General features: G+C 38.5%; 1 protein-coding gene across 2 annotated transcripts in view; it reads left to right on the top strand.

Annotated features, from left to right (window-relative positions):
• The window catches only part of LOC104068234 (LYR motif-containing protein 2), a 109,313-nt gene that overhangs the window by 42,466 nt on the left and 44,462 nt on the right, over positions 1-22,385 (top strand). For both annotated transcript variants that reach the window (XM_054061537.1, XM_054061538.1), the window contains 26 exons: positions 955-1,152; positions 1,240-1,347; positions 2,421-2,609; positions 3,688-3,777; positions 3,887-4,147; positions 4,296-4,566; positions 5,271-5,430; positions 5,693-5,809; positions 6,854-7,062; positions 7,292-7,437; positions 8,319-8,521; positions 9,361-9,581; positions 10,330-10,443; positions 11,205-11,337; positions 12,001-12,110; positions 12,788-12,921; positions 13,661-13,821; positions 14,145-14,265; positions 15,370-15,580; positions 15,706-15,937; positions 17,561-17,687; positions 18,529-18,699; positions 18,841-19,055; positions 19,152-19,533; positions 19,725-19,834; positions 20,874-21,570. In XM_054061537.1, the coding sequence (XP_053917512.1) occupies positions 955-1,152; positions 1,240-1,347; positions 2,421-2,609; positions 3,688-3,777; positions 3,887-4,147; positions 4,296-4,566; positions 5,271-5,430; positions 5,693-5,809; positions 6,854-7,062; positions 7,292-7,437; positions 8,319-8,521; positions 9,361-9,581; positions 10,330-10,443; positions 11,205-11,337; positions 12,001-12,110; positions 12,788-12,921; positions 13,661-13,821; positions 14,145-14,265; positions 15,370-15,580; positions 15,706-15,937; positions 17,561-17,687; positions 18,529-18,699; positions 18,841-19,055; positions 19,152-19,533; positions 19,725-19,834; positions 20,874-21,570 (5,091 nt within the window). The remainder of the gene's footprint in view (positions 1-954; positions 1,153-1,239; positions 1,348-2,420; positions 2,610-3,687; positions 3,778-3,886; positions 4,148-4,295; positions 4,567-5,270; positions 5,431-5,692; positions 5,810-6,853; positions 7,063-7,291; positions 7,438-8,318; positions 8,522-9,360; positions 9,582-10,329; positions 10,444-11,204; positions 11,338-12,000; positions 12,111-12,787; positions 12,922-13,660; positions 13,822-14,144; positions 14,266-15,369; positions 15,581-15,705; positions 15,938-17,560; positions 17,688-18,528; positions 18,700-18,840; positions 19,056-19,151; positions 19,534-19,724; positions 19,835-20,873; positions 21,571-22,385) is intronic.

The raw sequence follows: 22,385 nt of genomic DNA, 5'->3' as shown, positions 1-22,385 counted from the left end.
TGAAGTTTAGGGCACAAATAAAATAGAATGTTGGGGAAGAGCAAAAGTGGCAATTTGATGTGTAAGATAAATATGAGGGCTGGTAACTGACATAAATTTATCGTACTTCTAGTTATGAGCATCTAGTGTGACATTGAAAGTGATTGTTCTGCTTCAGAGAAAATTAATCTCCCTTTACTAAGTTCCTCTGCCCATCGGCCTTCTGTAGTGGAACTGTAAAAGACTGTCTTTGACTAGATTGCTTTTGGACAAGAGAATGTGGATTAGAATCTCAGCTTAAATTATTTCAGATAACAAAAGATGGATTTGATTTACGTTTTAAATTCTTTGATAAGAGTGTCAACAGAAGTTTTGATATACATGCGCTTACATGGATATAATTTTACTGAAATGAAGGTGTTTTGCTGGGATGCGTGCACTGTGTTGGGTACTGACCTGCCACCACAGGTTTGTTTGTGTACCATGCAGCAAGTGCCTTCAAGCAAATGCATGCATAGAGCTCACCTCTTGGCAATGTGAATTCTAATTATTGCACAGTGAAAAATTAAATTCTGTAGCTGTTCGTATACCTTTTCTTTTATTGTAAAGAATACCTCTTTAAACAACCATTATATTTAAATAACCCAGACTGCCTTCACTTAAAAAACAAGCAAGCAATGTCACAAATGTATGAACGTGAGTTCAGAAGAAACATCTTGAACGTGCAGATTTTACAATGGAGATTTTCTTTCTCATGGTGAAAACACAGTACAATTAGCAAGTGCGTATAAGGAAGTGTTATAGTTTTGTTGTTTCAGTGTAATTACAATATGGCTGGAGGTAATGTCATATGACAGTGCTAGAAGAGCAAAAAAATCGGATTTTATCTTCTGTCTACCCCCAAACTGTTAAACTATAGATTATGCAAATGGGTTTTATGGAGCATTAATGTTGTATCCTTATTTCTTTCCTCAGTTGAATCTGGCTTCTCAGTCTGTATTAGAGGGGCTAAACGCATGTTTTGACCACAGAGCAGAGATTTATGTTCCAGAATTGGGAATGAATTTTCATGTACAGCACAAGACGACTAAGATTTTTGGATGCCAGAATCCATACAGACAAGGAGGTGGAAGAAAGGGTCTGCCCAGGTCCTTTCTTAATAGATTTACACAGGCAAGCGTATTCATATGGTTTACACTATGTCAGGATCCTTGCAGTTTTCTGATGGTATCAACACTCAGCATGCTCTTGATTCTACAGGTGTATGTTGACCAGCTGTTAGCAGAAGATATGGAGTTTATTGGGAATACGCTGTTTCCTGCTATTGATAAAAATATTATTGCCAAAATGGTTGCTTTCAATAACAAGGTAAGTATGTATTTTAATATCTTTCATGTAGAAGTAGGCAGAGTGCATTAAGATTTAAAAGATTCATGTTCAACTTCCCAGCATTTTTATAGAGAAGTGCTTGGGTGAAAAGAGGAATGGAAGTATATGCAGAAGAGAGCTAGGAACACCACTGAAACCCACCTGAATCCTTGTACTATTACAATCAGATACTTGGTTGATAACTGAAGAGGCATTATTTTGCACAGAAGATAAATCATATATATAAAAAGACATTTCTGTACAAGGTGAAAACAATTATGGTTTGGTAGCTTGGTAAATTTGGTTGAGAAAATGTTTTTCCACACATATGGATTATTCTCAAAGCACAAACAACGAGCTGTGTCTTGACAGGAACTGAAATGTGTAGTTATGTTTATGGTCTGAATTTTTAACCTACACTTTATTATGGGATGCTCTTAGTGAAAGCAGCACCTGACATTTACAGAAACAGAAGCTTTAAGGTTATGTGGCATTCTTCTGGAACACTGAGAGATTAATAACAGGAAAATCTTTCCTGATAGGATTTGTTTATGGCAAGGGGTTCAGAGATGCTGGGATATAAAAGTATGCTAATATAAAAGGTTTTCAACAAGCATCAATTACAAGGTGCCTACTTACAAGCTCTTGTGGCTTGGATGCTGCCATTTTACACGAAGTGAATGATATACAATTTTCAGTAAGAATTCTGTTTACGATAATGCTTCTGAAACTGTCTTTAATCTTTGTCTTGTGAACCTAAGTGTAGTAATATTAAAAGAAAGTAATATTCTGTGGCCTTGGATCTTTTGTGGCAGCATCTTATTGATTACTCACTTACAGAGTGCAAGAGCAAAAATAAAAATATAGCTGAGTGTTAGAGAATTAGTAGAGACGAAATAAATTAAGTTTTAGTTCCTGACATCTTCAAAAGAGTGCATACAGCTTGCTCTTTCTATTGTTCTGTCCTGTAAGTATTGCCAAAGGCAGAATTTCAGTTGAATTTATTTTTAAAAGTACTAGCACGTGGGCGGAATAAAAAACTTTTGGTTTTTTTTAACTTGTACCTTTTCCAGATTGAGAAAGAAGTAATGACTGAAAAAAAGTGGGGACAGAAAGGAGGACCTTGGGAGTTCAACTTACGTGATCTTTTCCGTTGGTGCCAGCTTATGCTTGTTGACCAGTCACCAGGATGTTATAATCCAGGCCAGCATGCATTTTTGGTGTATGGAGAAAGAATGAGAACCAGGGAGGACAAAGAAAAGGTGAGTTGTTCCTCACTCTTCAGATTGTCAGGAAGAGTTCTAGAAACCCAAGTGTAAATTTTGAAGATGCCTTGCAGTTCAGTCATAGGCATTACCCCTTACAAAGGAAAAGTAGTTTGGTTTTGGGGTTTGTAGTTATATAACTGCTCCCCTTGTCCTTTTAAAATATCAATTTAATTGGCTATTAGTATAAAAGCAGAAAGCTGGTATAAAGAAAGGCAGGTAGAATGACGAAGGACTTAAAAGAGCAAGACACTATATTCTTGTTTGATTCTGTGTTAAATAATAGTGTTCTTCTATAAGTTTTGTGACTTGTATGCATATTTGTGAGGAAAGAGAAGATAAGGAACAGAGAAAAGAAATAGAACTGAGATGCAAGCCATTTCTTAAAGTGATAGTTAAAAGCACTTGTGTCAGTACAGTAAGTAAAAATCACGTCCCATAATCCTGTCCTTCCCTGACAGCATTTTTAGATTGTTTTGGCTTGGATTTCTTTTATTGACTTTTACTTATGCGTTGCTTCTTTCATCTGTGTTGCTCCCTTCATTCTGTTAAACTTGCTGCTTAAGTTTCTTCTGATAAAAAGTACTCGCTGTAGTAGTTATATTCCCCCTTTGCCACCTACTTAGCCCTCTCTTGGCTAGAAATCATTGGCTTTTGTTTCATTTGAGGACATTTAAATGGTATTAAACTAAAAGTCAGATTGTAAGACTGAAGTTACTTATTGAGTGCCACCGGAAATTTTTCTTACCGGTTTATTTTCTCCTTCCTGTAGTGTTACTATATTTTTGTGTTATCAAAGAGCCTATTTAGGAGTAATTTCCTTCACAGTATTTTGTTAAAGAGAAGCATTACTTCAGGTATTTCAAGTCACAATAAAATGTGGTTAATGAAGGGGATGCTGTGAGCAGCTCATACTTGCTGCACTTTGAATGAAATGACACTTCTGATTAAGCTGTGTTGGTTACTATCGTGTGCCCATAAAGCTGAGAGGGAACCCTACTTCAGCAGTACATCTTTAAAACAATGGTTAACTTAAGATTGATAAGTCTGTTTTTTGCTTTTTCAACTGTTTCAGGTTATATCTATATTTAGAGATGTTTTTGGCCAGGAAGCTGACGTGTATACAGGAACCAGGGAGTTTCACATCACTCCATATAACGTTCAGGTAAGCTCCACTCATGTTTTTTGAGTGGAGAGAGGAGGATGCAGCTTGTGCAGCTGAGCTTCCATTTGCCTCTTTGATTACTCACCCATGTGTGTCTCATGCCTTCCAGATCGGTTATTCGGTTCTTTCCCGTGGCAACTATATTCCTCGTCCTGGCAGAAGTCTCTCACTTCTGCATCATTCACTTCAGTCCCTTGAGTCCATAATGAAATGTGTGCACATGAGCTGGATGGTAATCCTGGTGGGCCCAGCAGCTGTCGGCAAAACCAGCCTTGTGGAGCTGCTGGCCCATCTGACTGGCCATCAGCTAAAAATCATGGCAATGAACAGTGCAATGGATACAACTGAACTTCTAGGTGGATTTGAACAGGTAAATATTGTTTTGGTAACATGGCAGTATTTCTCTTTCCTACCTAACAGTGGCAAGTTCACTGTGATCATAGTGTTTAAGCACCAAGTGTTAGCCTTAGGCACCACAGTCTTCCAGATGAACTAACTCCACAACGGCATGTTTGCAGGTTGATATCAATAGGCCATGGCAGCGCCTGTTGGAAAAAGTGGAGCATGCCGTGAACACACTAGTAAGGGACAGTCTTCTCCTGACAGAAATTTGTGCAGATGATGCTGAAATTGTGCTGCGTGCTTGGAGCAATTTCATCCTGAATTACAAACCCAGATCTCTGGGTGATGGAGGTAGAAGTGTTACAGCTGAATTAGTGAGCAAACTGGAGGGAATACTTGTACTTATCCAGCGACTAAACAACAAAATAAATTCTTACTCAAAGGCAGGTATGTATGGCGGGTGATTTGAAATAACTGTATGTTCCTCTGAAAATAAATAAGAGAATTATATAAATCTGCAGTGAAAGCTCGAGAAAACTTGAAGCTTTTTTGTAGGTTGTTTGCAATGAATACTGATGCTTCATACTTCTTATATAATGGCCAAGCTTCTGAAAAAGTTACTTTGGAGATGGTTCTTTAGATTTATTTTTTTGTGTACTTAACACCTGGTAGCAATCAATAATCCACACTGAAATTCTCCTGTACTGAACTATTCAGTGTATGATGCAGTACAAGTCTTGTCTTGTATTCCTAAGAAATGGAATTTGGATATTATTTTCTTGTATTTGTTTTCTGACGTACTCGTTGGCTGAGCTCTACAAATGTCAGCATAATACTGTAGGGGTTGTGGGTTTTTTTTTTTAAATCATTGACTAAAATATGGGAAATATCCATCAAGTGTTGTCTAATGGGGAAGAAGATAGAGAAAAATATCAGTTTGCTTTATATTTCTCTGTACTTACAAACCTCCTCTGTCTTCATGGATTTTACCCATGGGAGGTTATGTGAGGAGTTGGAGCCTCTGCTGTTACATTCCCCTGAGGAGTAGGAAGCATATATGTTTATGAGCAAAATAGCTACAATTTTTCTTGAACGGAACAGGAAACTGCCAGAGTATTGTAAGTCTTGATGTAAGATACACTTTCTTTCAGAGTTTGCTCACGTGGTAGAAGAGTTCCGGCGTTTCAAGCTGCAACAGACCCAGGCTGCTGACCGTAATAGCCATGGCACTTTTGAGTGGGTGGATGGGATGTTGGTTCAGGCCCTGCAGTCTGGAGACTGGCTGTTGATGGACAATGTTAACTTCTGCAAGTAAGAGATTTTAGTGGCCTGAATAAATCTTTTAACCTTCCTAATTTGCCTTTCACTGTATGCTTCACAACTGAAAATTTTGCATTTGTTCTGGGAGTGTCTTTTTGCCTTAGACAGCTGACTAGTTGATAATTTTCCTGTTACCTTGTGATGTAATTACCTGTTTGGCTTTTTGCTTTAGACTGGTACCATTTTGATTTGGGATCAGAAGGAGATCAAATTGTTACCTTTCTATAACCATATATATTTCTTTTGAATATAGCCCTTCTGTGCTGGACCGCTTGAATGCTTTACTTGAACCAGGAGGTGTTCTTACCATGAGTGAGAGAGGTGTGATAGATGGCACAATTCCTACAATAGCTCCTCATCCAAACTTCAGGTGCTTTGCTTTTCTGCCTTTTTTTTTTCCCCTACACCAAATAGCAGGTTTAGGAAAAAATATCAGCTGTGAGCCAGTCTTTTTGGTTTTGAATGCTGTTCAGTTTTCCATATGCTGTAGTGACATTGTCTGTCTGGCAAAGAAGAAAATTACACTGTGTGATAGAGAGCTTGAGAGGTTTTTTCTCATAGAAGATTTCAGCGTTTCTCTATCTCACTGTAATGGAATTGAAGATATACGTGTTGAAGGTGATGAAGTGTTCAGAGACATTGGTAATGAAAGCTGGAATATGAACGTGATCATTGTCTTACTGGCTTTTTTCCATTTCATCCATGAATTTGAGTTTCCTACAGTGACACAACTTAAAAAAAAAAAAAAACCAAAACAGTCTGTTTTTTCAGTCATGAAGTAGTTTTTGGGGGTGATGGGAAGAGAACATACAGAGTATTTATACAATTCCTACCTTTTATAAATTCACGAAAAGAGTATTAAAACAGATATGCTCTGGTTCCTCTTACTTGGAAACAAAATCTTTGACTCTTCAGAAACTTGTATTTGTTGCATTGTATCTTGGAAGTTTTGTGGTTTTGTTTTTTTGTCCTTGCTTTTAAGAGATGCCTACTGATAGTATTAACTACATGGGTGTTCTATACTTCGTTTCTTAAATAGTGCAGATTTATCTGAAGCTGTGCTAAGACTTCTAAAAGTCATCTTTATAGCTCAGAGGCGTCACTTTTTTTGTAAGTAGACAAATTATAAAATAAGCATAGCTCAGATATAGCAGAGTTAAAAATAATGCAATATATCTGTGGCTGATTTTGAAGTGTAACTTTTCATAACTTTATATAATTTGAATTCGGTAGATATCTCTGGCTTTCTAGATATCAGTGTCCCCATTTTTATGAAGGTTAACTTAATTTATGGAAGAGCAGATTCGTTGATTCCAGAGTGATAAACCATAAGTTACATCTTATGTTTTGGTGGTTGGACTAGATGAGTGCTATAGGTCTTCCCACTAAACCATTTTATTCTAATATCCAACAGGCTTTTCCTTTCCATGGATCCTGTTCATGGGGAAATATCCAGAGCCATGAGGAATCGTGGGATTGAAATTTACATTCCTGGGGAGAATGATGGACATGTACTGGACAGTCTGGATTTGAAGCTGCTTCTGAATGGTTTGGGTTTAGTGGGAGATAGCATCTGTGATGCACTTCTGGCTGTGCATTCAGAAACCAAGGCAGCAATAGCAGGTAAGAAAAGTCTGTTCAGTGTTTCTTAACAACTTGGGCTCACAACATATATTTGGACTGACTCTTTAATATTCAACTTGGTTATTTTATTGTTGTGTCCTAATAATAAGGCATAAAAGTATAATAAGGTTGTTTTGTGGTTCTTTTAAGTGATGTTTGTTCTCAAGAGGGTTAAAGGGCTGACAATTACTAAACATTCATATCACCCTAAATGCTGTGAATCTTTCAGGTTCTGTCTCGTCTTTGTCACCTTTGCTTCAGGCTGCTGTGTTGATTGTGCAGCACATACAAAGAGGCCATGGATTAGAAAAGTCTTTTTACAGGGCCTGTTGGGAAGTTTATGGCCGCTCACAACAACTGCAGATTAACCAAAAGGTAAACAACCTGGTTTTGAAAGCTTTTCTTACATCATCTATATATATGAAAAATAGAGTGTCAAAGAATGGTTTGGGTTGGAAGGGATCCTCTGTTTCCTCAGTGCCTTAGCAAGGAGTTGATGAAAATTATACTCTTGAAGAGATGACCCACACAATTTTAAACATCCTCTCGGGCATCTGTCAGGTGGTGAAGACAAGGGGTTGCGTGGTATTGGGATATTCCAGGTTGGATGAGGCCTTGGGCAGCATGGTTTGGTGGGATGTCCCTGCCCGTGGCAGGGGGAGTAGAACTAAACTAACTTTTAATTCCCTTCCAACCCTAACTATTCTATGATTCTATATGTTCTGTATCTTTATATTCTGAGCCTTTTTTTATTCCAGTGTAAGCAGTACAGTTGTGTGTGTAATATGCTCTGGATCAGTTGAAGCTCCAGAAGTTGTTTTTAAGTATAGAATGGTGATGTGCAGTAAATTTCAGCTGTCACCTGTCTTTTCATGACAAGTGTTGTCAGCCTGATGGCATGCTGCTGGAGACAGAGGTCAGATGAGTGAGAGTTGCATGAAGACTGTCAATCTGGAATGTATTTATTGAGATATTCCCCAGGGAATAAACATGGTTTGTCAGACGTCCTGTAGATTGCTGTGCCCACTGTCACCTGGAGATAGCGATGTTCACTTCCTGAAACTCTGTAGTATGTTATTTCAGTTACGGTTGGAATGTTTCGGTACTTTTATTTTATAGGTTGTATGATGTTTGTAGAACATTTGGTTTATAATAATTTCATAATAAGTACATGTAGTTAAAGAGTTCCCTGAGCTATTGTACTTGTGTACATGTTGGAATATGATTTTAAGCTGCTTTTTGGTTGTTTGTTGTAGCTTGTGTTAGAATTGGTTACAAAGCATGCTTCATCTCTGGCTTCCCATGAAACTTGGGGTGACTCCTTGCTAGCAGTGGGATTGTGGCCGGACTCTCTGCCTACAGGTCTGTTTGCAGCTGAAGACTCGCTTCTTTCAACAGTCAAGAGCGATGCACAAGTCCTGATGTATTGTCTGAATAGACTAAACCTTAAAAACTACAGGTAGGCAAAATCCACTTTCTGTTGAATGAATGTGTAAGAAACGAGGTATGTGTGAAGTAGTGGTGGCATGTCATTGTTTTCTGCAAGACTTAGTCTTGAGCAAATTGTGTGGGTGGAGTCTGTGGTCATCATTCTGAGGTTCCTATAACTTTTCCGTGCAACCATTACAAATGCAAGTTTAGTTATTTACTGATTTATTCTTTTGTCCAAAATTCTTCACCATGTTCAAGCTCAGTAAGTACCTTTGACCTATTTTGAGTTGAGTTAGGAGTAGGCATTTAGCAGAAAATGTGAATGTAAACACTGGTTTTACAAGGTTATAACAGCCCCAAAAACCTCATCCTTCACTTTCCTCCTGGGCTTAAAAAACCCTAAGTAATTAGTTTCAAATATACTAATGATCCTCTGTACTTCCTGCTTGCATGTAAATTAATCATCAATTACTTTAGGTGTAGTTGCTTCAGGTGAAAAAACTTAATTTTCTCCTTGTACTGGAGGTTTTTGTATCAGCGGTGCTTCTCTCTTATCTTTGTCTTTTTCAGCTTACCTTTACATAACCTTCTGGTGCACAAATCAATTAAAAATTCTCAGTAGAATGCTGTTCATATTCACTTCTGGCACTACATGAAATTTTTGGCAGTAGTGAATTCCTTATAGTAGACCCTGGCAATAAATTGGAAGTCGGAAACTGGCTTTAAAGCTAAATAAAGAAAAGAGGAGAGATTATTCCATTGTCACTTTCTTGCCTAAAAATGGTTGTGTGCTGATGCTTGGCTTGCCAAATATACTCTTTCCTGAAACTGGCAGTTCCTTGATTGCTGGATACATCTTTGTTTCAGGACGCTACCACTGACTCTGCAAGATCTTAGAAAAATCATGCAGTCCACTAATCCTGAGAGTCTCACGTTCAGTGCTGTTGAGATAGATGCAAAATGGATGGATACAATGGAAGTTCTCCAGGCTTCAGTGAAACTATTCATAGAGAAGGCAACCAATCAAGACTGGACATTGAGAGTTAAATGGCTTAACTCTGTAGCCAAAAGTCTGCCACAGGTGCTTGGTAGGTAATTTTTTAACTTTCTCTTGCCTAAGTGCTTATCATATTTTCACAAATCATAAGTCTTTTGTGAAAGCATCCAGACCATTGAAATGATCAGATATGGAAGTTCTCAACTATCTACACTAAAACAAGGGCATTGAGGCTCCAGGGAAAGAGGTAAAAATGGGTTGTGCATGTTAGGGACAACAGGAGACTTTGGGCTAAATGTTGCCTTTTATTATTCAAGCATGCATGTAAATTCTACTGCTTCTGAATTAGTTTTTCTATACTCCTTGGTCTATGTAAGCAGATGTGCCTTTCCCTGCACTGTTTTTTATGACAGTGATAGTAAAAACAGTAAAATGCCTTCTGTTTATTTGGTGTTAAAATAAAAATGGTTAGAAAGCCAGGGAACTTTAATGACAGGTGTGCTCTTATATGGTGATTTTTTGTTTTTAATTGGGGAGGGGTATTCTGAGGAAGATTTGAATGTATAAACTTAAGGATTTTCACAAACCACATTTTTAATAGCATACATGGAGTACCACCAGTTTAACTAGAAGTCTTCCCTGGATTTCTTTCTTTGGCCATGATATTCTGACTGCTTTTAAGACCTTTTGTAGCTAATGCAAAATAAGAGCAACCAGCACATGTAGAGTACATGCACAGATAAGATTCAGGCTGCTTGTGTTGGGTCAGTTAAGTTATATTTATTTATTTGTACTAAATGCTGTGGTTTACACGTATATTCTTTCCCCTTTACCTACAGATCCAGTGCGGATTCAGCTGGAAGCAGGTGCTTTGGCCCTTGGCAGTTTCTATGCAAGTTCCCTCTCATCTGGTGTCAGTAACATGATCAAGTTGCTACAGCCAACTATGACAGGTACTGCTGAAAAAATTTAGGCGAGACATTGGTTCTTCCTTTAGTTATTCTCCGATCACACTGCAACCGTTCTTAGGATATGTTTGCTTTTGTTGCAAAGAAATAACAAAGCCATCCTTGCTGTCTAGAACTGCAAATATGGCAATTAAATGCATTCATCCTATGCAAATTAGGTAAGAGTGCTGTGACTATGAATCCTGACTCTGTATCCATGACCCAGATGTATTCCTATATCTAACAGTTAAGCTCTTAAGAATGATGCATGTACCTACTGCCTTTCTGAATGGGTGATTTTAGGCATGTTGTTTTGTTCCCAGCGTTTATTGTGTCGTCTTATCTGAAACCTATGTTGAGGTCTATAATTTTTCCTCTGTGTTTTATGGGGAGCTCAGGCCTGTGTTTTCCTTTCCAAACTTGTTTGGTGCATGAGAGAGATTGGATCCTTTATAGATGGTCCTAGGTATCTTGCCTGGACTGTGAAGGAAAAGAGAGTTGGACTTGAGTTTCCAGGCTATCTTTTTGGGTGCTTTGATCTCTACTTAATTTTACTTACACTATTGTCTTTTACGGAACTTACAGTCAACTCAATGCTTTTCTGTTTGGATATCTGGAGTAAGGGAGCTTAAGATTCCTTCTTCCTCTTAGGCTTCCTTTCTTTCTTTCTTTCCCTAATGGTCTTGGATAGGCAGGGGGATCGAGGAAAGTCTTTTACTGAAAAATGTTTTCACTGCTGTACTCTCTGGTCTTGTCTGCTTTCCCAGATGAGCATGTGATGCCTCTGGACCCAAGATGGAATATGCAGTTTTTGGATATCATTAGAAATTCGATGAACTTTGATACAGAAATGGAGCATGCAGATCAGCTTCTAATCCTTTTGAAGTCTGTAGCAAATCGGTGAGTTACAAAAGCAGCTAGTGAAGATTTCCCAATTACTGTAATCGGTGCTGTATAAACACTTCCTGTATTTTCCCAGTATGTTTTTTAGATTTTTGATAGATGGTGTAAAACACCAGGCAGAGGTTTCATACAGGAATTTAAATTCTTTGCTTCTGTTTTCTGTAGATGTAGACTAAAACAGATCACTTAATGTAGAGAGCAGTGCTTCCTACACAGGTGTTCTGTGTAGGCTGGAGTTCAAGGACAAGCTAGAATGTGGGATAAAGCATAGAAGAGGCAGAAATAGCCATGTGAAATTGTTGACGTGAAACTTAAGTAGTTACCCTGCTTCTGGATCTGAACTGCTTTTATTAAGGAGAGCAAAATGTACGCGGGTTTTGCAGTCACAGTATAAGGAAGCAGCTGCTTGCATACCCTACAGGTGGTGGTGTTGCATCTGCTTAGTAGCTCACTGCTCTTTCCTTCCTGGTGATTGCTAAAGTCAGGAATCTACTCATTGTGAAGCTTGCTTCTACAGAAACAGTACTCAAGCAATTAGTTATGCTGCACTTGTCTCATAGCACAATGAAATATCAAATGTCACTTTGTCATTCATCACTCTCATAAGGGAGAGGCTTTAAAATGGTACTGAATTTCTGACAACTTTTATTTTAAATTCAGGGCAGTATTATTTCTTGACCGAGAAAAAAGAAGCTACACTGAGAAGAATTTGATTACCAGCAAGAAGCCAAGAAATAGTATCTTAAGAATGTCTCTAGATTTCCGTAAAGGTGAGTGGATTTTCCCCATTCCTTTTGGTTCTATGGTCAGTTTGAAATATGGTTAATTTGCACTGTTAATGAAATGTGTACTTTAAACATAGTGTGTCCTGTATGTGCAAAGAAAGATTATGTGAATGTAAAGCAGTAAGATGAGGACTAATATGATATGTAACACATTATTCTTAGATTAGGTATAACTTACATGTACAGCATTTATATCCAGAATGTGCTCAATAATGAGTGAATGTCACTCACTCTCTTAACGTCTCTCTTAATTATCTAAACTATTGGGTGACTATGGAGAGAAATTAGAGTGGCTTTTTGTGTTTGGTTAGTAAGAATAGCCAAGTTCTTCAGGTATACTTTTGTTCTAATTTTTCTATTGTTTTATGTAAATAGTGTTTTACTCCTAAAATAAAGAGGAAAAATTTAATGATGAAGTTAACTTGTTGTGTAGAAGCAATTGATCAAATGCTTCCTTCATTTTTTTTTTAATATTAAATGCATGGAGGTAGTAGAGAGTTGTGCAGAGCTACTTCCATTAGTTCAGTTGTTAGATCTTTGCATGTTTTTTTTTCCCCTACCATAGGGAGGATTTAGTGATCAGAAATTGACCCTTATGTGATATGGTTGGAATATTCAATCTCTTCCTTTCTTTCTTTCTTTCCGTCTTCCCCAAACCTCAGATCCAGGAAGTTACAACTGTCTTCCTCATGCCATTGTGGTCAACCTTGCTGCTTTCTTTGAACTTTGGGATGCATTTGCATTTCACTGGATAAAATCTACTCAGGTGGCCTTAAGTGACGATGACATGCATGATGTGAGTAGACTTTTCCTAGTATCTTTGTGGAAGTGAAATGAGATTGTGTGCAGAAAGCTGGTTTTGGTTTCAGGGACCATGGAAGAAATCATACTGCTTCTGTTGGTATTGAGAATATGCCTAAGACCAGGCAAATGAATGTGTTTGTTTCAGTGGCTGTGTTTATGCTCTATCTTCTAATTTCTTCGGTGTGGAATGTATGTTTTCAGCCTGCATTTGCTTGGGGTGGGAATTACTTTACCTAAATGTACATGCCTAGGACGTGGATGTCCATTACTGAGCTTGATCATCAAGCCTTCTCCGCGTGCTTAGGATAGTACGTATCATAGTGTAGAAGTACCCTTTTCTCTCAATTGGCGATAAAGGGAGTATCCACATCTACCTCAGATAAAGGTATCTGAACCTGGGCAGCTGACACACAGGTCACAGGAGTGGTTCACTTCTCCCTCTCCCTTTTCAGACCATGAAGATCACTTTGCTGACATCTGATAGTGACATTGTAGGCTTGGTGCAAGGATTGCTTAGTTTTGACTTGTGTAGTTCCACCTGGCAGTAAAGTCATGTGGTATTTTTTAGAGAATGTAGAGCTGAGTACCGATTGTGTACCACAAAATACAAAGCATTGTGTAAATCTTAAGTTAATGCAAGTGATGCTGAGTTTGCTTTTTCTCTTGCTTGAAGTAGAAAGTATTCTATAACATGCAGCAATAGGAGAACTATAACCTTTTTGTCTTGTTAGATTTTATACTGCTTGCTGTGGCGTGACCGTTTCTGGGCAGTCTCTGACACTGTGACAGTGGATTCGCCAGGGCTGTCACTTCTTTCTCTGCACTGGCACTGGGTTATGAAGCATCTAATTGACAGAATTCCTCAGATGCTTATTGGATCAGACCAGCACAAGTGAGTAGGTTTGATTTGTGTTTCTAGTAAATGGCTGTATAAATTACTAAAGAATATTACAGCTAATTAGTGTGTTTGCCAGTGGTGTCCAAGTTGTGTTCTGTTAGTCACACAAGTATGATGTATTAAATAGCTATTAATGTTTAAAATTTAGATTTCTTAGCATTAAGCTTGTGTTTGCCCAAATGATCATATAGAGTTCTTACTCTTTTAGTGGAAGGATAAGAATAAGGACTTTCCTTTCTCGTGCATCCTTTTGCCTTATTTTTAATCTTCCGAGTTAACCATGTGGGCTTTTTTATTTCTTCCTTTTTCTTTTTAAGGGTTTCCAAGGAAATTCAATCTGTTTCGCAGCAAATTCAGAGCTGCTTGGCCAGTCCTGCTGTTATTTCTGCCAGTCTGAAAATCTTACAGAAGTCCCTAGGAAGACCTCTTCCTTTTAAGGTATTGGTACTTTGTTTACAAGAAATTTATTTCCAGTGATGTCCAAATAGAATTTAAAATAGTTGTAGAGATTTACAGCACTTGCTTTTCCAGGCCAGTAAAAAAACATTCCTTTTGGACTTTTTAGATTCTTTAAGAAGGCCATTTCAGCATATGTTAATCTACATCTTTTTTTTGTCAAATATACAGTTATCCAGACTGTATTTCTACTACTAATTATGCTTTCTTGTGCAGCTATGCAATACGCAGAGGTGCCTAAACATAGAAATGTTACTCCTTTCTCTTTAAAACTTGTGAATATCAGTATGCCACTTGATTATTAGTGAACATGTGTTTATAGAATAGACTATGTACTTTCTTTTAGGATGGGGCTGCCTTATGACTTAACAAAACAAAGCGCGAACTTTGACACTTTTGCTGGCTTTTAAGTTATTTCAGCAATTGTTGTCATTCCATTAAAAAATCTTACAGTAAAATTTTCTAGAGAAAATAAATTCCTTTTTAAACACAAGGCAGTAGTAGTCCTGTAGCATGTTCATGTTGGTGATTAGTTATTAGACCTAGGCTTTTATGACCTTATCTCTCAATGATCCTCAGCTGTTTGAAAATGCGTGTAGTTACTTTGTGGGACTCTGAAGAACATACAGTACCTACAAAGTATTTTATGAGTTTTTTCTATGCATCCAAGTGTATTTAAATTGCAGGTGTGAACTGCAGTTTCTTTTAAGTAACAGTAGCTTCTGGTGTTTTTGTTATTTTGTATATTTACTCCACTTAGGTTAAGTTGCCATGTTGAAGTATGGTTGTTATGCATAATATATGTAGTTTCTTCATGAATTTAAAAAAAAAACCAAACAAACAACAAAACTTGACAAGGAGGTATTGTGGCCAGCTGTTTCAATTTCTTTCCTCCTGCTGTATTGAGTAGGACTACAAAAGAATTAAGTTGTTATTATGGGTTTTATTATATATAGTTGTACTTCAATCGTGTGCATGTGAATTTGAAATCTTAGTTCTGACTGCAGTCACAGGTCTTTTTTGTTGTTCTGTTAGCAGTGCTGGAATAAATTGCCACTTGTTCAGATGTCCTTTTTGCGCTTCCAGGATAAACAGGGCATGGAATGCTTTTCTCTGTTAAAAGTTCTCAGCAAGCCACTTAACGTCTTGGAGCTAGGATTGGTCTTTGGGGAAAGTAGATGGCAAGAAAAAATGTGCTGTCTGAAAATTGTTGCTACTGGATGGAGAATGAAGCAAGCACTGCTGCAAGCTGATGGCCTGATAATTAGAGCTAATCATTTAGAAGATGTTAGTCTGGGTAAGTAACACTTTTGAAAAGCCTGATCTCCATTCTTTTGATATGCAAGTGGAAAGACCATGAAATATTCAATGGTAAGAAATACAGTACATGTATTTATGTGCCTCTTGTGCCCTGTCAAACAGATCAACTAAAGATTTTTTTGAAAGCTGTACATTCACAACTGAGAGCAGAGGGTGTTACATGTACTCATTCAGAAGAAAGGTTTACTGAAGATAACATCTCCAGCCAGTTAGACCCTGCCATGTTAAACCAGCTCTGCAGTCGTGTTCAGCTGTGGCCTGCAATGGAATATATAGGCATGCTTTGGCAGTACAAACTGACAGCTGACTACGTTGCCAAGGCTTGTGCCAGAAGGTAAGGCTGGAGAAAGAAATTTGGAGAAAGTATTTGGTTCATGAGAGTCAGAATTCGTAGCTAAAAGCTGTAACTTCACGTTTGTATGTAAATCTCTGTGTGTGTGTGTGTATATTAACATAGGTGGCTGTATATATATGCATGTGGTGCACATAAATGCTTATATATTTCATAGAATCACAAGGCTGGAAAAGATCTCTTAGATCATCGAGTCCAACCAATCCTATCTGCCACTAAACCATGTCCCTGAGCACCTCGTCTACCTGTCTTTTAAACACCTCCAGGGGTGGTGACTCAATCCCCTCCCTGGGCAGCCTCTGCCAGTGCCCAATGACCCCTTCTGTGGAAAATTTTTTCCTAATATGCCGTCTGAACCTCCCCTGGCGCCACTGAAGGCCATTACCTCTTGTCGTGTCCACTGTAACTTGGGAGAAGAGGCCAGCACCCTCCTCTACAACCTCCTTTCAGGTAGTTGTAGAGAGCAATAAGGTCTCCCCTCAGCCTCCTCTTTTTGAGGCTAAACAACCCCAGTTCCCTCAGCTTCTCCTCATAAGACTTGTTCTCCAGCCCCTTCACCAGCTTCGTTGCTCTTCTCTGGACACACTCCAGAGCCTCAACATCCTTCTTGTAGCGAGGGGCCCAGAACTGAATGCAGGATTTGAGGTATGGCCTCACCAGTGCCGAGTACGGGGGCAGAATAATTTGTGCATGTAAATGTGTATGTACTGCTTGTCTGCATGCAGAATTGAACTTGGGCAGTTATAATAAATATCAGCAGAGAGAGTAGTTTAGTGTCATAATGAGGAAGTTTTCGTTTTCTAACTTTATTCATGCAGATAAAGGAATGCTAATGTCTGGGCCCCTTCAACACATCAGATGCCAGATATTGCATTATTAATGATAGAATGGATTATGGCTAGAAGAAAACTAAAACATTTTAAGTAGTTCATGGTATATGGTATTTTCCTTTGGAAGTACATAGCATTTGCCTTTTAATGAAATATTAGGAATTAACACGAGGATGTTTCTTGCCACGTTGCTTGGGGCTACTGCAGAAAGACTGAATTAGACCTGTTGATGGAGAAAGTGCGCTAGCATTATTGTTTCTTTTATGTAAGTTTCACTCTCATACTCTTAGTTTAAAGATATTTATCTAAGAAGTGTTAGTGTCGTTTTAAGAGGGCAAGTGTACTTGCTTTTTTACTGTTTTATCATTCTTTTAAGTAGAACTCTTCATTTATAGATTTCAGGGAAAGTAATTGTTCTGTGCAATGAGACTCCTAGAAACACTGACTCACTCCTGAATTCAGCTAAGTTCTGATTTTCCCAAGGGCTATAAAGCTGGCAGATTGTCTTCAAATGTTTTGTGTGTTTTGCTGAACGTGTATCTTATAGCTACAGCAGGTGCCACTTCTTCCCCCTTTTGTTGTTTAGATGTTGCCACCCTCAAAGGATGAAAGTGTTTTGAGTTCTTGTTCTTCAGAATTTCAAATGCTGTTATTTTAACCTTTCCGAGAGTGTGACTTCGCCCGCTGTTGTAAATTCTGTTTTGCTATCTGAATGACATATTTCATGTGCCTTGCTTAAGTGCTACTTAGGTTGTATTTCTTTTACCTACAACAGGGAGAACCACGGTCAAGAACGAAGTGTGTCTTCAGATCTGGTTCAGCTTATAGCTTTTTCTCTGAAGTTGACACCAGCTGCTTCTCAGCAGCTATCTGGACTGTGGTACTTGTCACACCTTAATGAAGTAAGAACAAGTTTTAGTTTAATTAGTCTTGCATAAGTTTTCAACAAAACTCGTCAAAATGGGTAGATCTTGGTAAGACTTTTGATGTGCAGTTTTTCTATCTATGCCTGACAATAGTTCCTTTTTTTACTAAGGTTATTAACTGTGAGCCTGCAAAAAAGAGGTAATTCAAACACAACATCAAAATGTAAATAAAATACAGTGGAGTCTTAAATAACTTAGTTCTATACGTTCTGGTTTGGTACTATTGTTCTGTTCATACATGACCTAATAAAACTCAAGAAATTTAATAGCAGGCACCAGCCTGGTTGTATCTATGTATTCAAAGTAATTTTGTGCTGAAAAATACTTGCCTCTGTTCCTATGCCTCTGAATTTTTTTTAGATCTGTGTTGTAAGTCAGACTTGGACAGTTACTGAATGCATTTTCTGTAGAGCATTTAATATCAGAGAAATTCTGATAGGTTAATATTTAGCTATGGTAGAGCAGTGATTGTGTTCCCACAAAGATCAGTAAACCAGTAAGCTTACTTTAAATGCCTTGAAGCATTTTGGATAGTTTTGTCATGCTTCATAACAAAAAGTTGCATAGGCATAGACTAGGGGCTGTGGCTGTATTCTGAAAACTTGCTCTGTAAATACACTATATATTCCACAGACAAAACAAGGCAGTGCAGAGGTCTTTCTGTTGAGAAGCAGTGTAAGCAAACTATGAATTTGAAAAGGATCTTGAGCAATCTCTCACTGAAGAAGTATCATATTGGTTTGTGTGTGCATGCTTGATTCTCTTTCACTCACTCCCTTTCAGTTATTCTCAGCTCCATTTTTTTCTCTCTCCTCAGATATCCCCTGAAGAAATGTCTGTTCTGTCATCTCAAATTGTTAATGCTGCTTTAGCATCCTTTTGGAACAGTACTTTCACCACAGATCCAGACTACTGGTTGACTTGGAAGCCTCTACCTGCAACAGAGGAAAAAAGCTTTTCTAAATCCCATATTGACTGTTCTATGAAGGTGTGTATCTTCTGACCTAATCAAACAACTAGACTCTTTTTTATTAAATAATTCAGCACCTTTCCAAATCAATACTGTAAGTTCTACCATAGTCAGTGCAAGTTGCATCTGAAAAATCTAACTCTTAATCTCTTAATTTAGGGTCCAGGTATTTTGACCCGAGCCGTTTTCTCAAAGTGCTTCTTTGAAATTCTAACTAGCAGCAGCAAGACAAGCCAGTGGGATGTGAGTGGGCTTCCTGTTCTGTCATCATCCCATGTGACACTGGGAGAATGGATGGAGAGGGCACAACAGCTTCATGAAGTCAACGCAGCACTGTGGACCAACCTGTCTGTTCCTTCAATAGCAGATTTTAGGTATTGAGACTTCTGTTCTGTGTACGTTATTTAAATCAGACATGTTACAGAAGTTTGCTTATCACATGTAAACTTTTTTCATTCCTTTCCCTCCAGATACACAGATACTAGTCTACTAGGAATAATGCTAAGCAGACAACTCTGTGCTCTGGTAAATCTGGTTCCAGTGGATCTTCAAGAAGATTTTTTGGAGTGCTGTGAGAAGCTCTACCTCAAGGATCCTGTTTCATATGAGTTTCTTCTCAAGATACTTAGAAACATCACTGATCAGGAGTTGCTTCCTAAAGAATTCCTGTTTCCCCTGCTTGCTTGCTTGCAGCAGTTCTTTGGGGAAGACCTTAAGGAGTTATCAGAGACAGCTTGGCGAGGAAGCCTCTGGGTCAATATTGGTTTGGTGCAGATTCAGGTGTGGCTTCCCCAGACCAGGTTTGATCCGGCTGTTAAAAGAGAATACAAGCTCAAGTATGCAAAAGAAGAGGTGAGCATAGAGGGGAGCTGGCTCTTAGCTCTGTGATGTAGAAAATCAATGCAAATTAGTTTGGCTGGGATGTTCTTGGGCAAATCTTTGGTCATGTTGCACAGTTAAACTTATTTCAGTGTCCAAGATGATATAGCTACTTGGTTACCAAAACTAGAACCTCACAGAATGATTTGTTATTTCCTTTTTAGTTACACCAGCTCGATTGTGAATGGAAAACAAATGATTTCTCATCCCAGCTTCATACAGGGAAAAGTATTGAAGATGAAGCAGTCAACAGCTACATTCATCCCCATCTCAGGTAACATCTTGGGCACTTAACTCTTTTAGCTTGGAAATTTCATCTTTGGATGCACGGGCTCCAAAGGTTTTCTCTAGCTTTACAGTTTTTGTATTCTGCTGTAGAAGTAGGGATTGCTGATTTGGAAGTATCAATTTGCATGTTGAGGTGGTAAAATAAAATACAGAAGCCATTCTGTTTACTTGCACTGACTACAGACTTGTCTGTACACAGTTTCTTCTGCTGTAAATAAAAGAATTAACACGGTGACCTTGGTACCTTGATAACACTGAAGCTATGCACAGAAGTGAAAATAAAGCCATATAAACTGTCATACTTTCTTAAAATGTGACAATGTTATCAACAGATTTAAATGAGATCTATCGCTGTAATTCTTCAAGGCCTCGATAGGTGCCAGTGCTATTTTGCAGAGTTCTACCCCGTACGAATCAGTCAAAGAAATCTTCAGATGTGTATTTCGGCAGCAGCCTTTGCTGTGGGTGGTGTGGATGAATTAAATATCTGTACACTGTTGACATGCAGAATTTGAAGCCGTTGTGTGTTAGCTTTTTTTAATCTGATGAGCTTGAGGAAATTAAGTGAACAGACATTCCTGCTTTGTGCAGGTTTCCAGATGTTCCTTGTACATGGAGATAAAAACTTGGTTATTATTCATGGTTTTCTACTCTTAATAGAAGTTTTCAATCTCATATGTATAGAGTATCTGATTGTTCTGCGTGATTACTTAGGGGATGATAGGCATTGAAAGCAAGGTCTGAATGGCTTGAGTTTTACCCTTTATTTCCAGTAGTAATACCTTTTCCTTAATGCTCTCAGCTGTCAGGTAGCAAGCAAAATGGTAAGTGAAGTTTGAAGTGTAGAGGGGGGAAGATGTGTACATGTGTGCTTTACAGGTGTTACTGCTTGGTTTTTCCTTATTTACTGTTTCACAGGAACTAGCAGAATATTTTGGATTAATCTTTTTGTATAGCCAGCTGTTATGTTACATATATAAGAACATGTTTCTGTGTCTAAACTGGCTGATGTTATTTCTTAACAGACTGTTGCATGAAAGAACGCAAAGGTTGAAGGAACAAATAAACAGCCTTTCCAGAAAAAAGGCCTTCAGGCCTCTAGCTCCATCCTATGATTGCTTATACCAGGAGGCTCACCAGTACATCAACAGCATCGCGCGGGTTTCTTCAGTCCAAGATCTTTTAGCTCGCCTTCTGCAGGTCCTCCATGGGGAAAGACCTAAATCACTCCAGGCAATACAAAACCTATTAAATGAAGAATCATCTTGGCAACAATCACACCATCAGTTTAGAAAACACCTGGCAGAGGAATATGCTGTATTCCCTGATGCCATCATTCCACTGCAAGCTGCCATCCTGCAGTTGCAACACGGCATGCGATTAGTGGCTTCTGAAGTTTATACAGTGCTCAAAAGCTTTGTGCGTCCAGCTGATTTGACGAGCCTCCTCAGTTCTCTGTTGATGTTTCCTTCCGTTGGCCGTGCCTTCCCCACTTACTTTGCTCATGCAGAAGTTTTATGCTCAGTGAATTCAGTTGAGGTCCTTCATGGACTTAAAAAGTTTTATCTGAAGCGCTCTGAAGTAGACTCTGAGGCAGTAGAGCAACCTTGCCCAACTCTGGAACAGCTCTTAGTGAATGCATTGTTGCATCTTCGGTGCCATGTACTATCCAGAGGAGAGATGGACAAGAAATCGCTGCAGCTTTTTAGACATCTGTGTCAGGTAGGAGCTGAATGCCAGTGGCAAGGATTCTTCACTAAACTACCTTGTTCCCAATAGGTGTAAGACACGAATCTGTTACAGTGGGTCTAGAGGAGGGCCACAAAAATTGTGAGGGCTGGAACACCCCTTCTGAAGAAAGGGCGAGAGAGTTGGGGTGGTTCAGCCTGGAGAAGAGAGAGCTTTGGGCAAACCTTACTATGGCCTTTCAGAACTTAAAGGGGGCTTATGAGAAAGATGGGCACAGACTTTTTAGCAGGGCCTGTTGCACTAGGACAAGGGGTAATGGTTTTAAACTAAAAGTGGGTAGATTTAGACGAGATGTAAGGAAGACGTTTTTTACAATGAGGGTGGTGAAGCACTGGAACGGGTTGCCCAGAGTAGTTGTGGATGCCTCATCCCTGAAAGTATTGTAGGTCAGGCTGGGTTGGGGGGTTTTAGTAACCTAACGTAGTTGAAGATGTCTCTGCACGTGGTGGAGGGGTTGGACTATTATGATCTTCGGAGGTCCCTTCCCACTCAAACTATTCTAGGATTCTACTGTATTGTCACGTTTTTTTTTTTTTCAATTGAATTGATAAAAGGTAATTTTAACATAATCTAAAATATCAGGTTAATTTCCTTGGATTTATTAAGGCTTAAAATCATAGCCTGTGATGGTCTCAAAAGATTTTATTAATGAAAAAAGACAAACAGCAAAACCCAAACCCCAACTTTGTAGAGAGTTTCTTTCTAAAATGGTTAAGAAAGGGGACTAGAACTTGGCCAAGCACTCTTTTGCATACTTTTTTTTCTGTGCTTTTTCCTCATTGATTTGG

Source organism: Cuculus canorus, chromosome 3 (assembly GCF_017976375.1).
Source record: "Cuculus canorus isolate bCucCan1 chromosome 3, bCucCan1.pri, whole genome shotgun sequence".
NCBI classification, from domain to species: Eukaryota; Metazoa; Chordata; class Aves; order Cuculiformes; family Cuculidae; genus Cuculus; species Cuculus canorus.
This window is presented reverse-complemented; position numbering and strand designations above follow the sequence as displayed.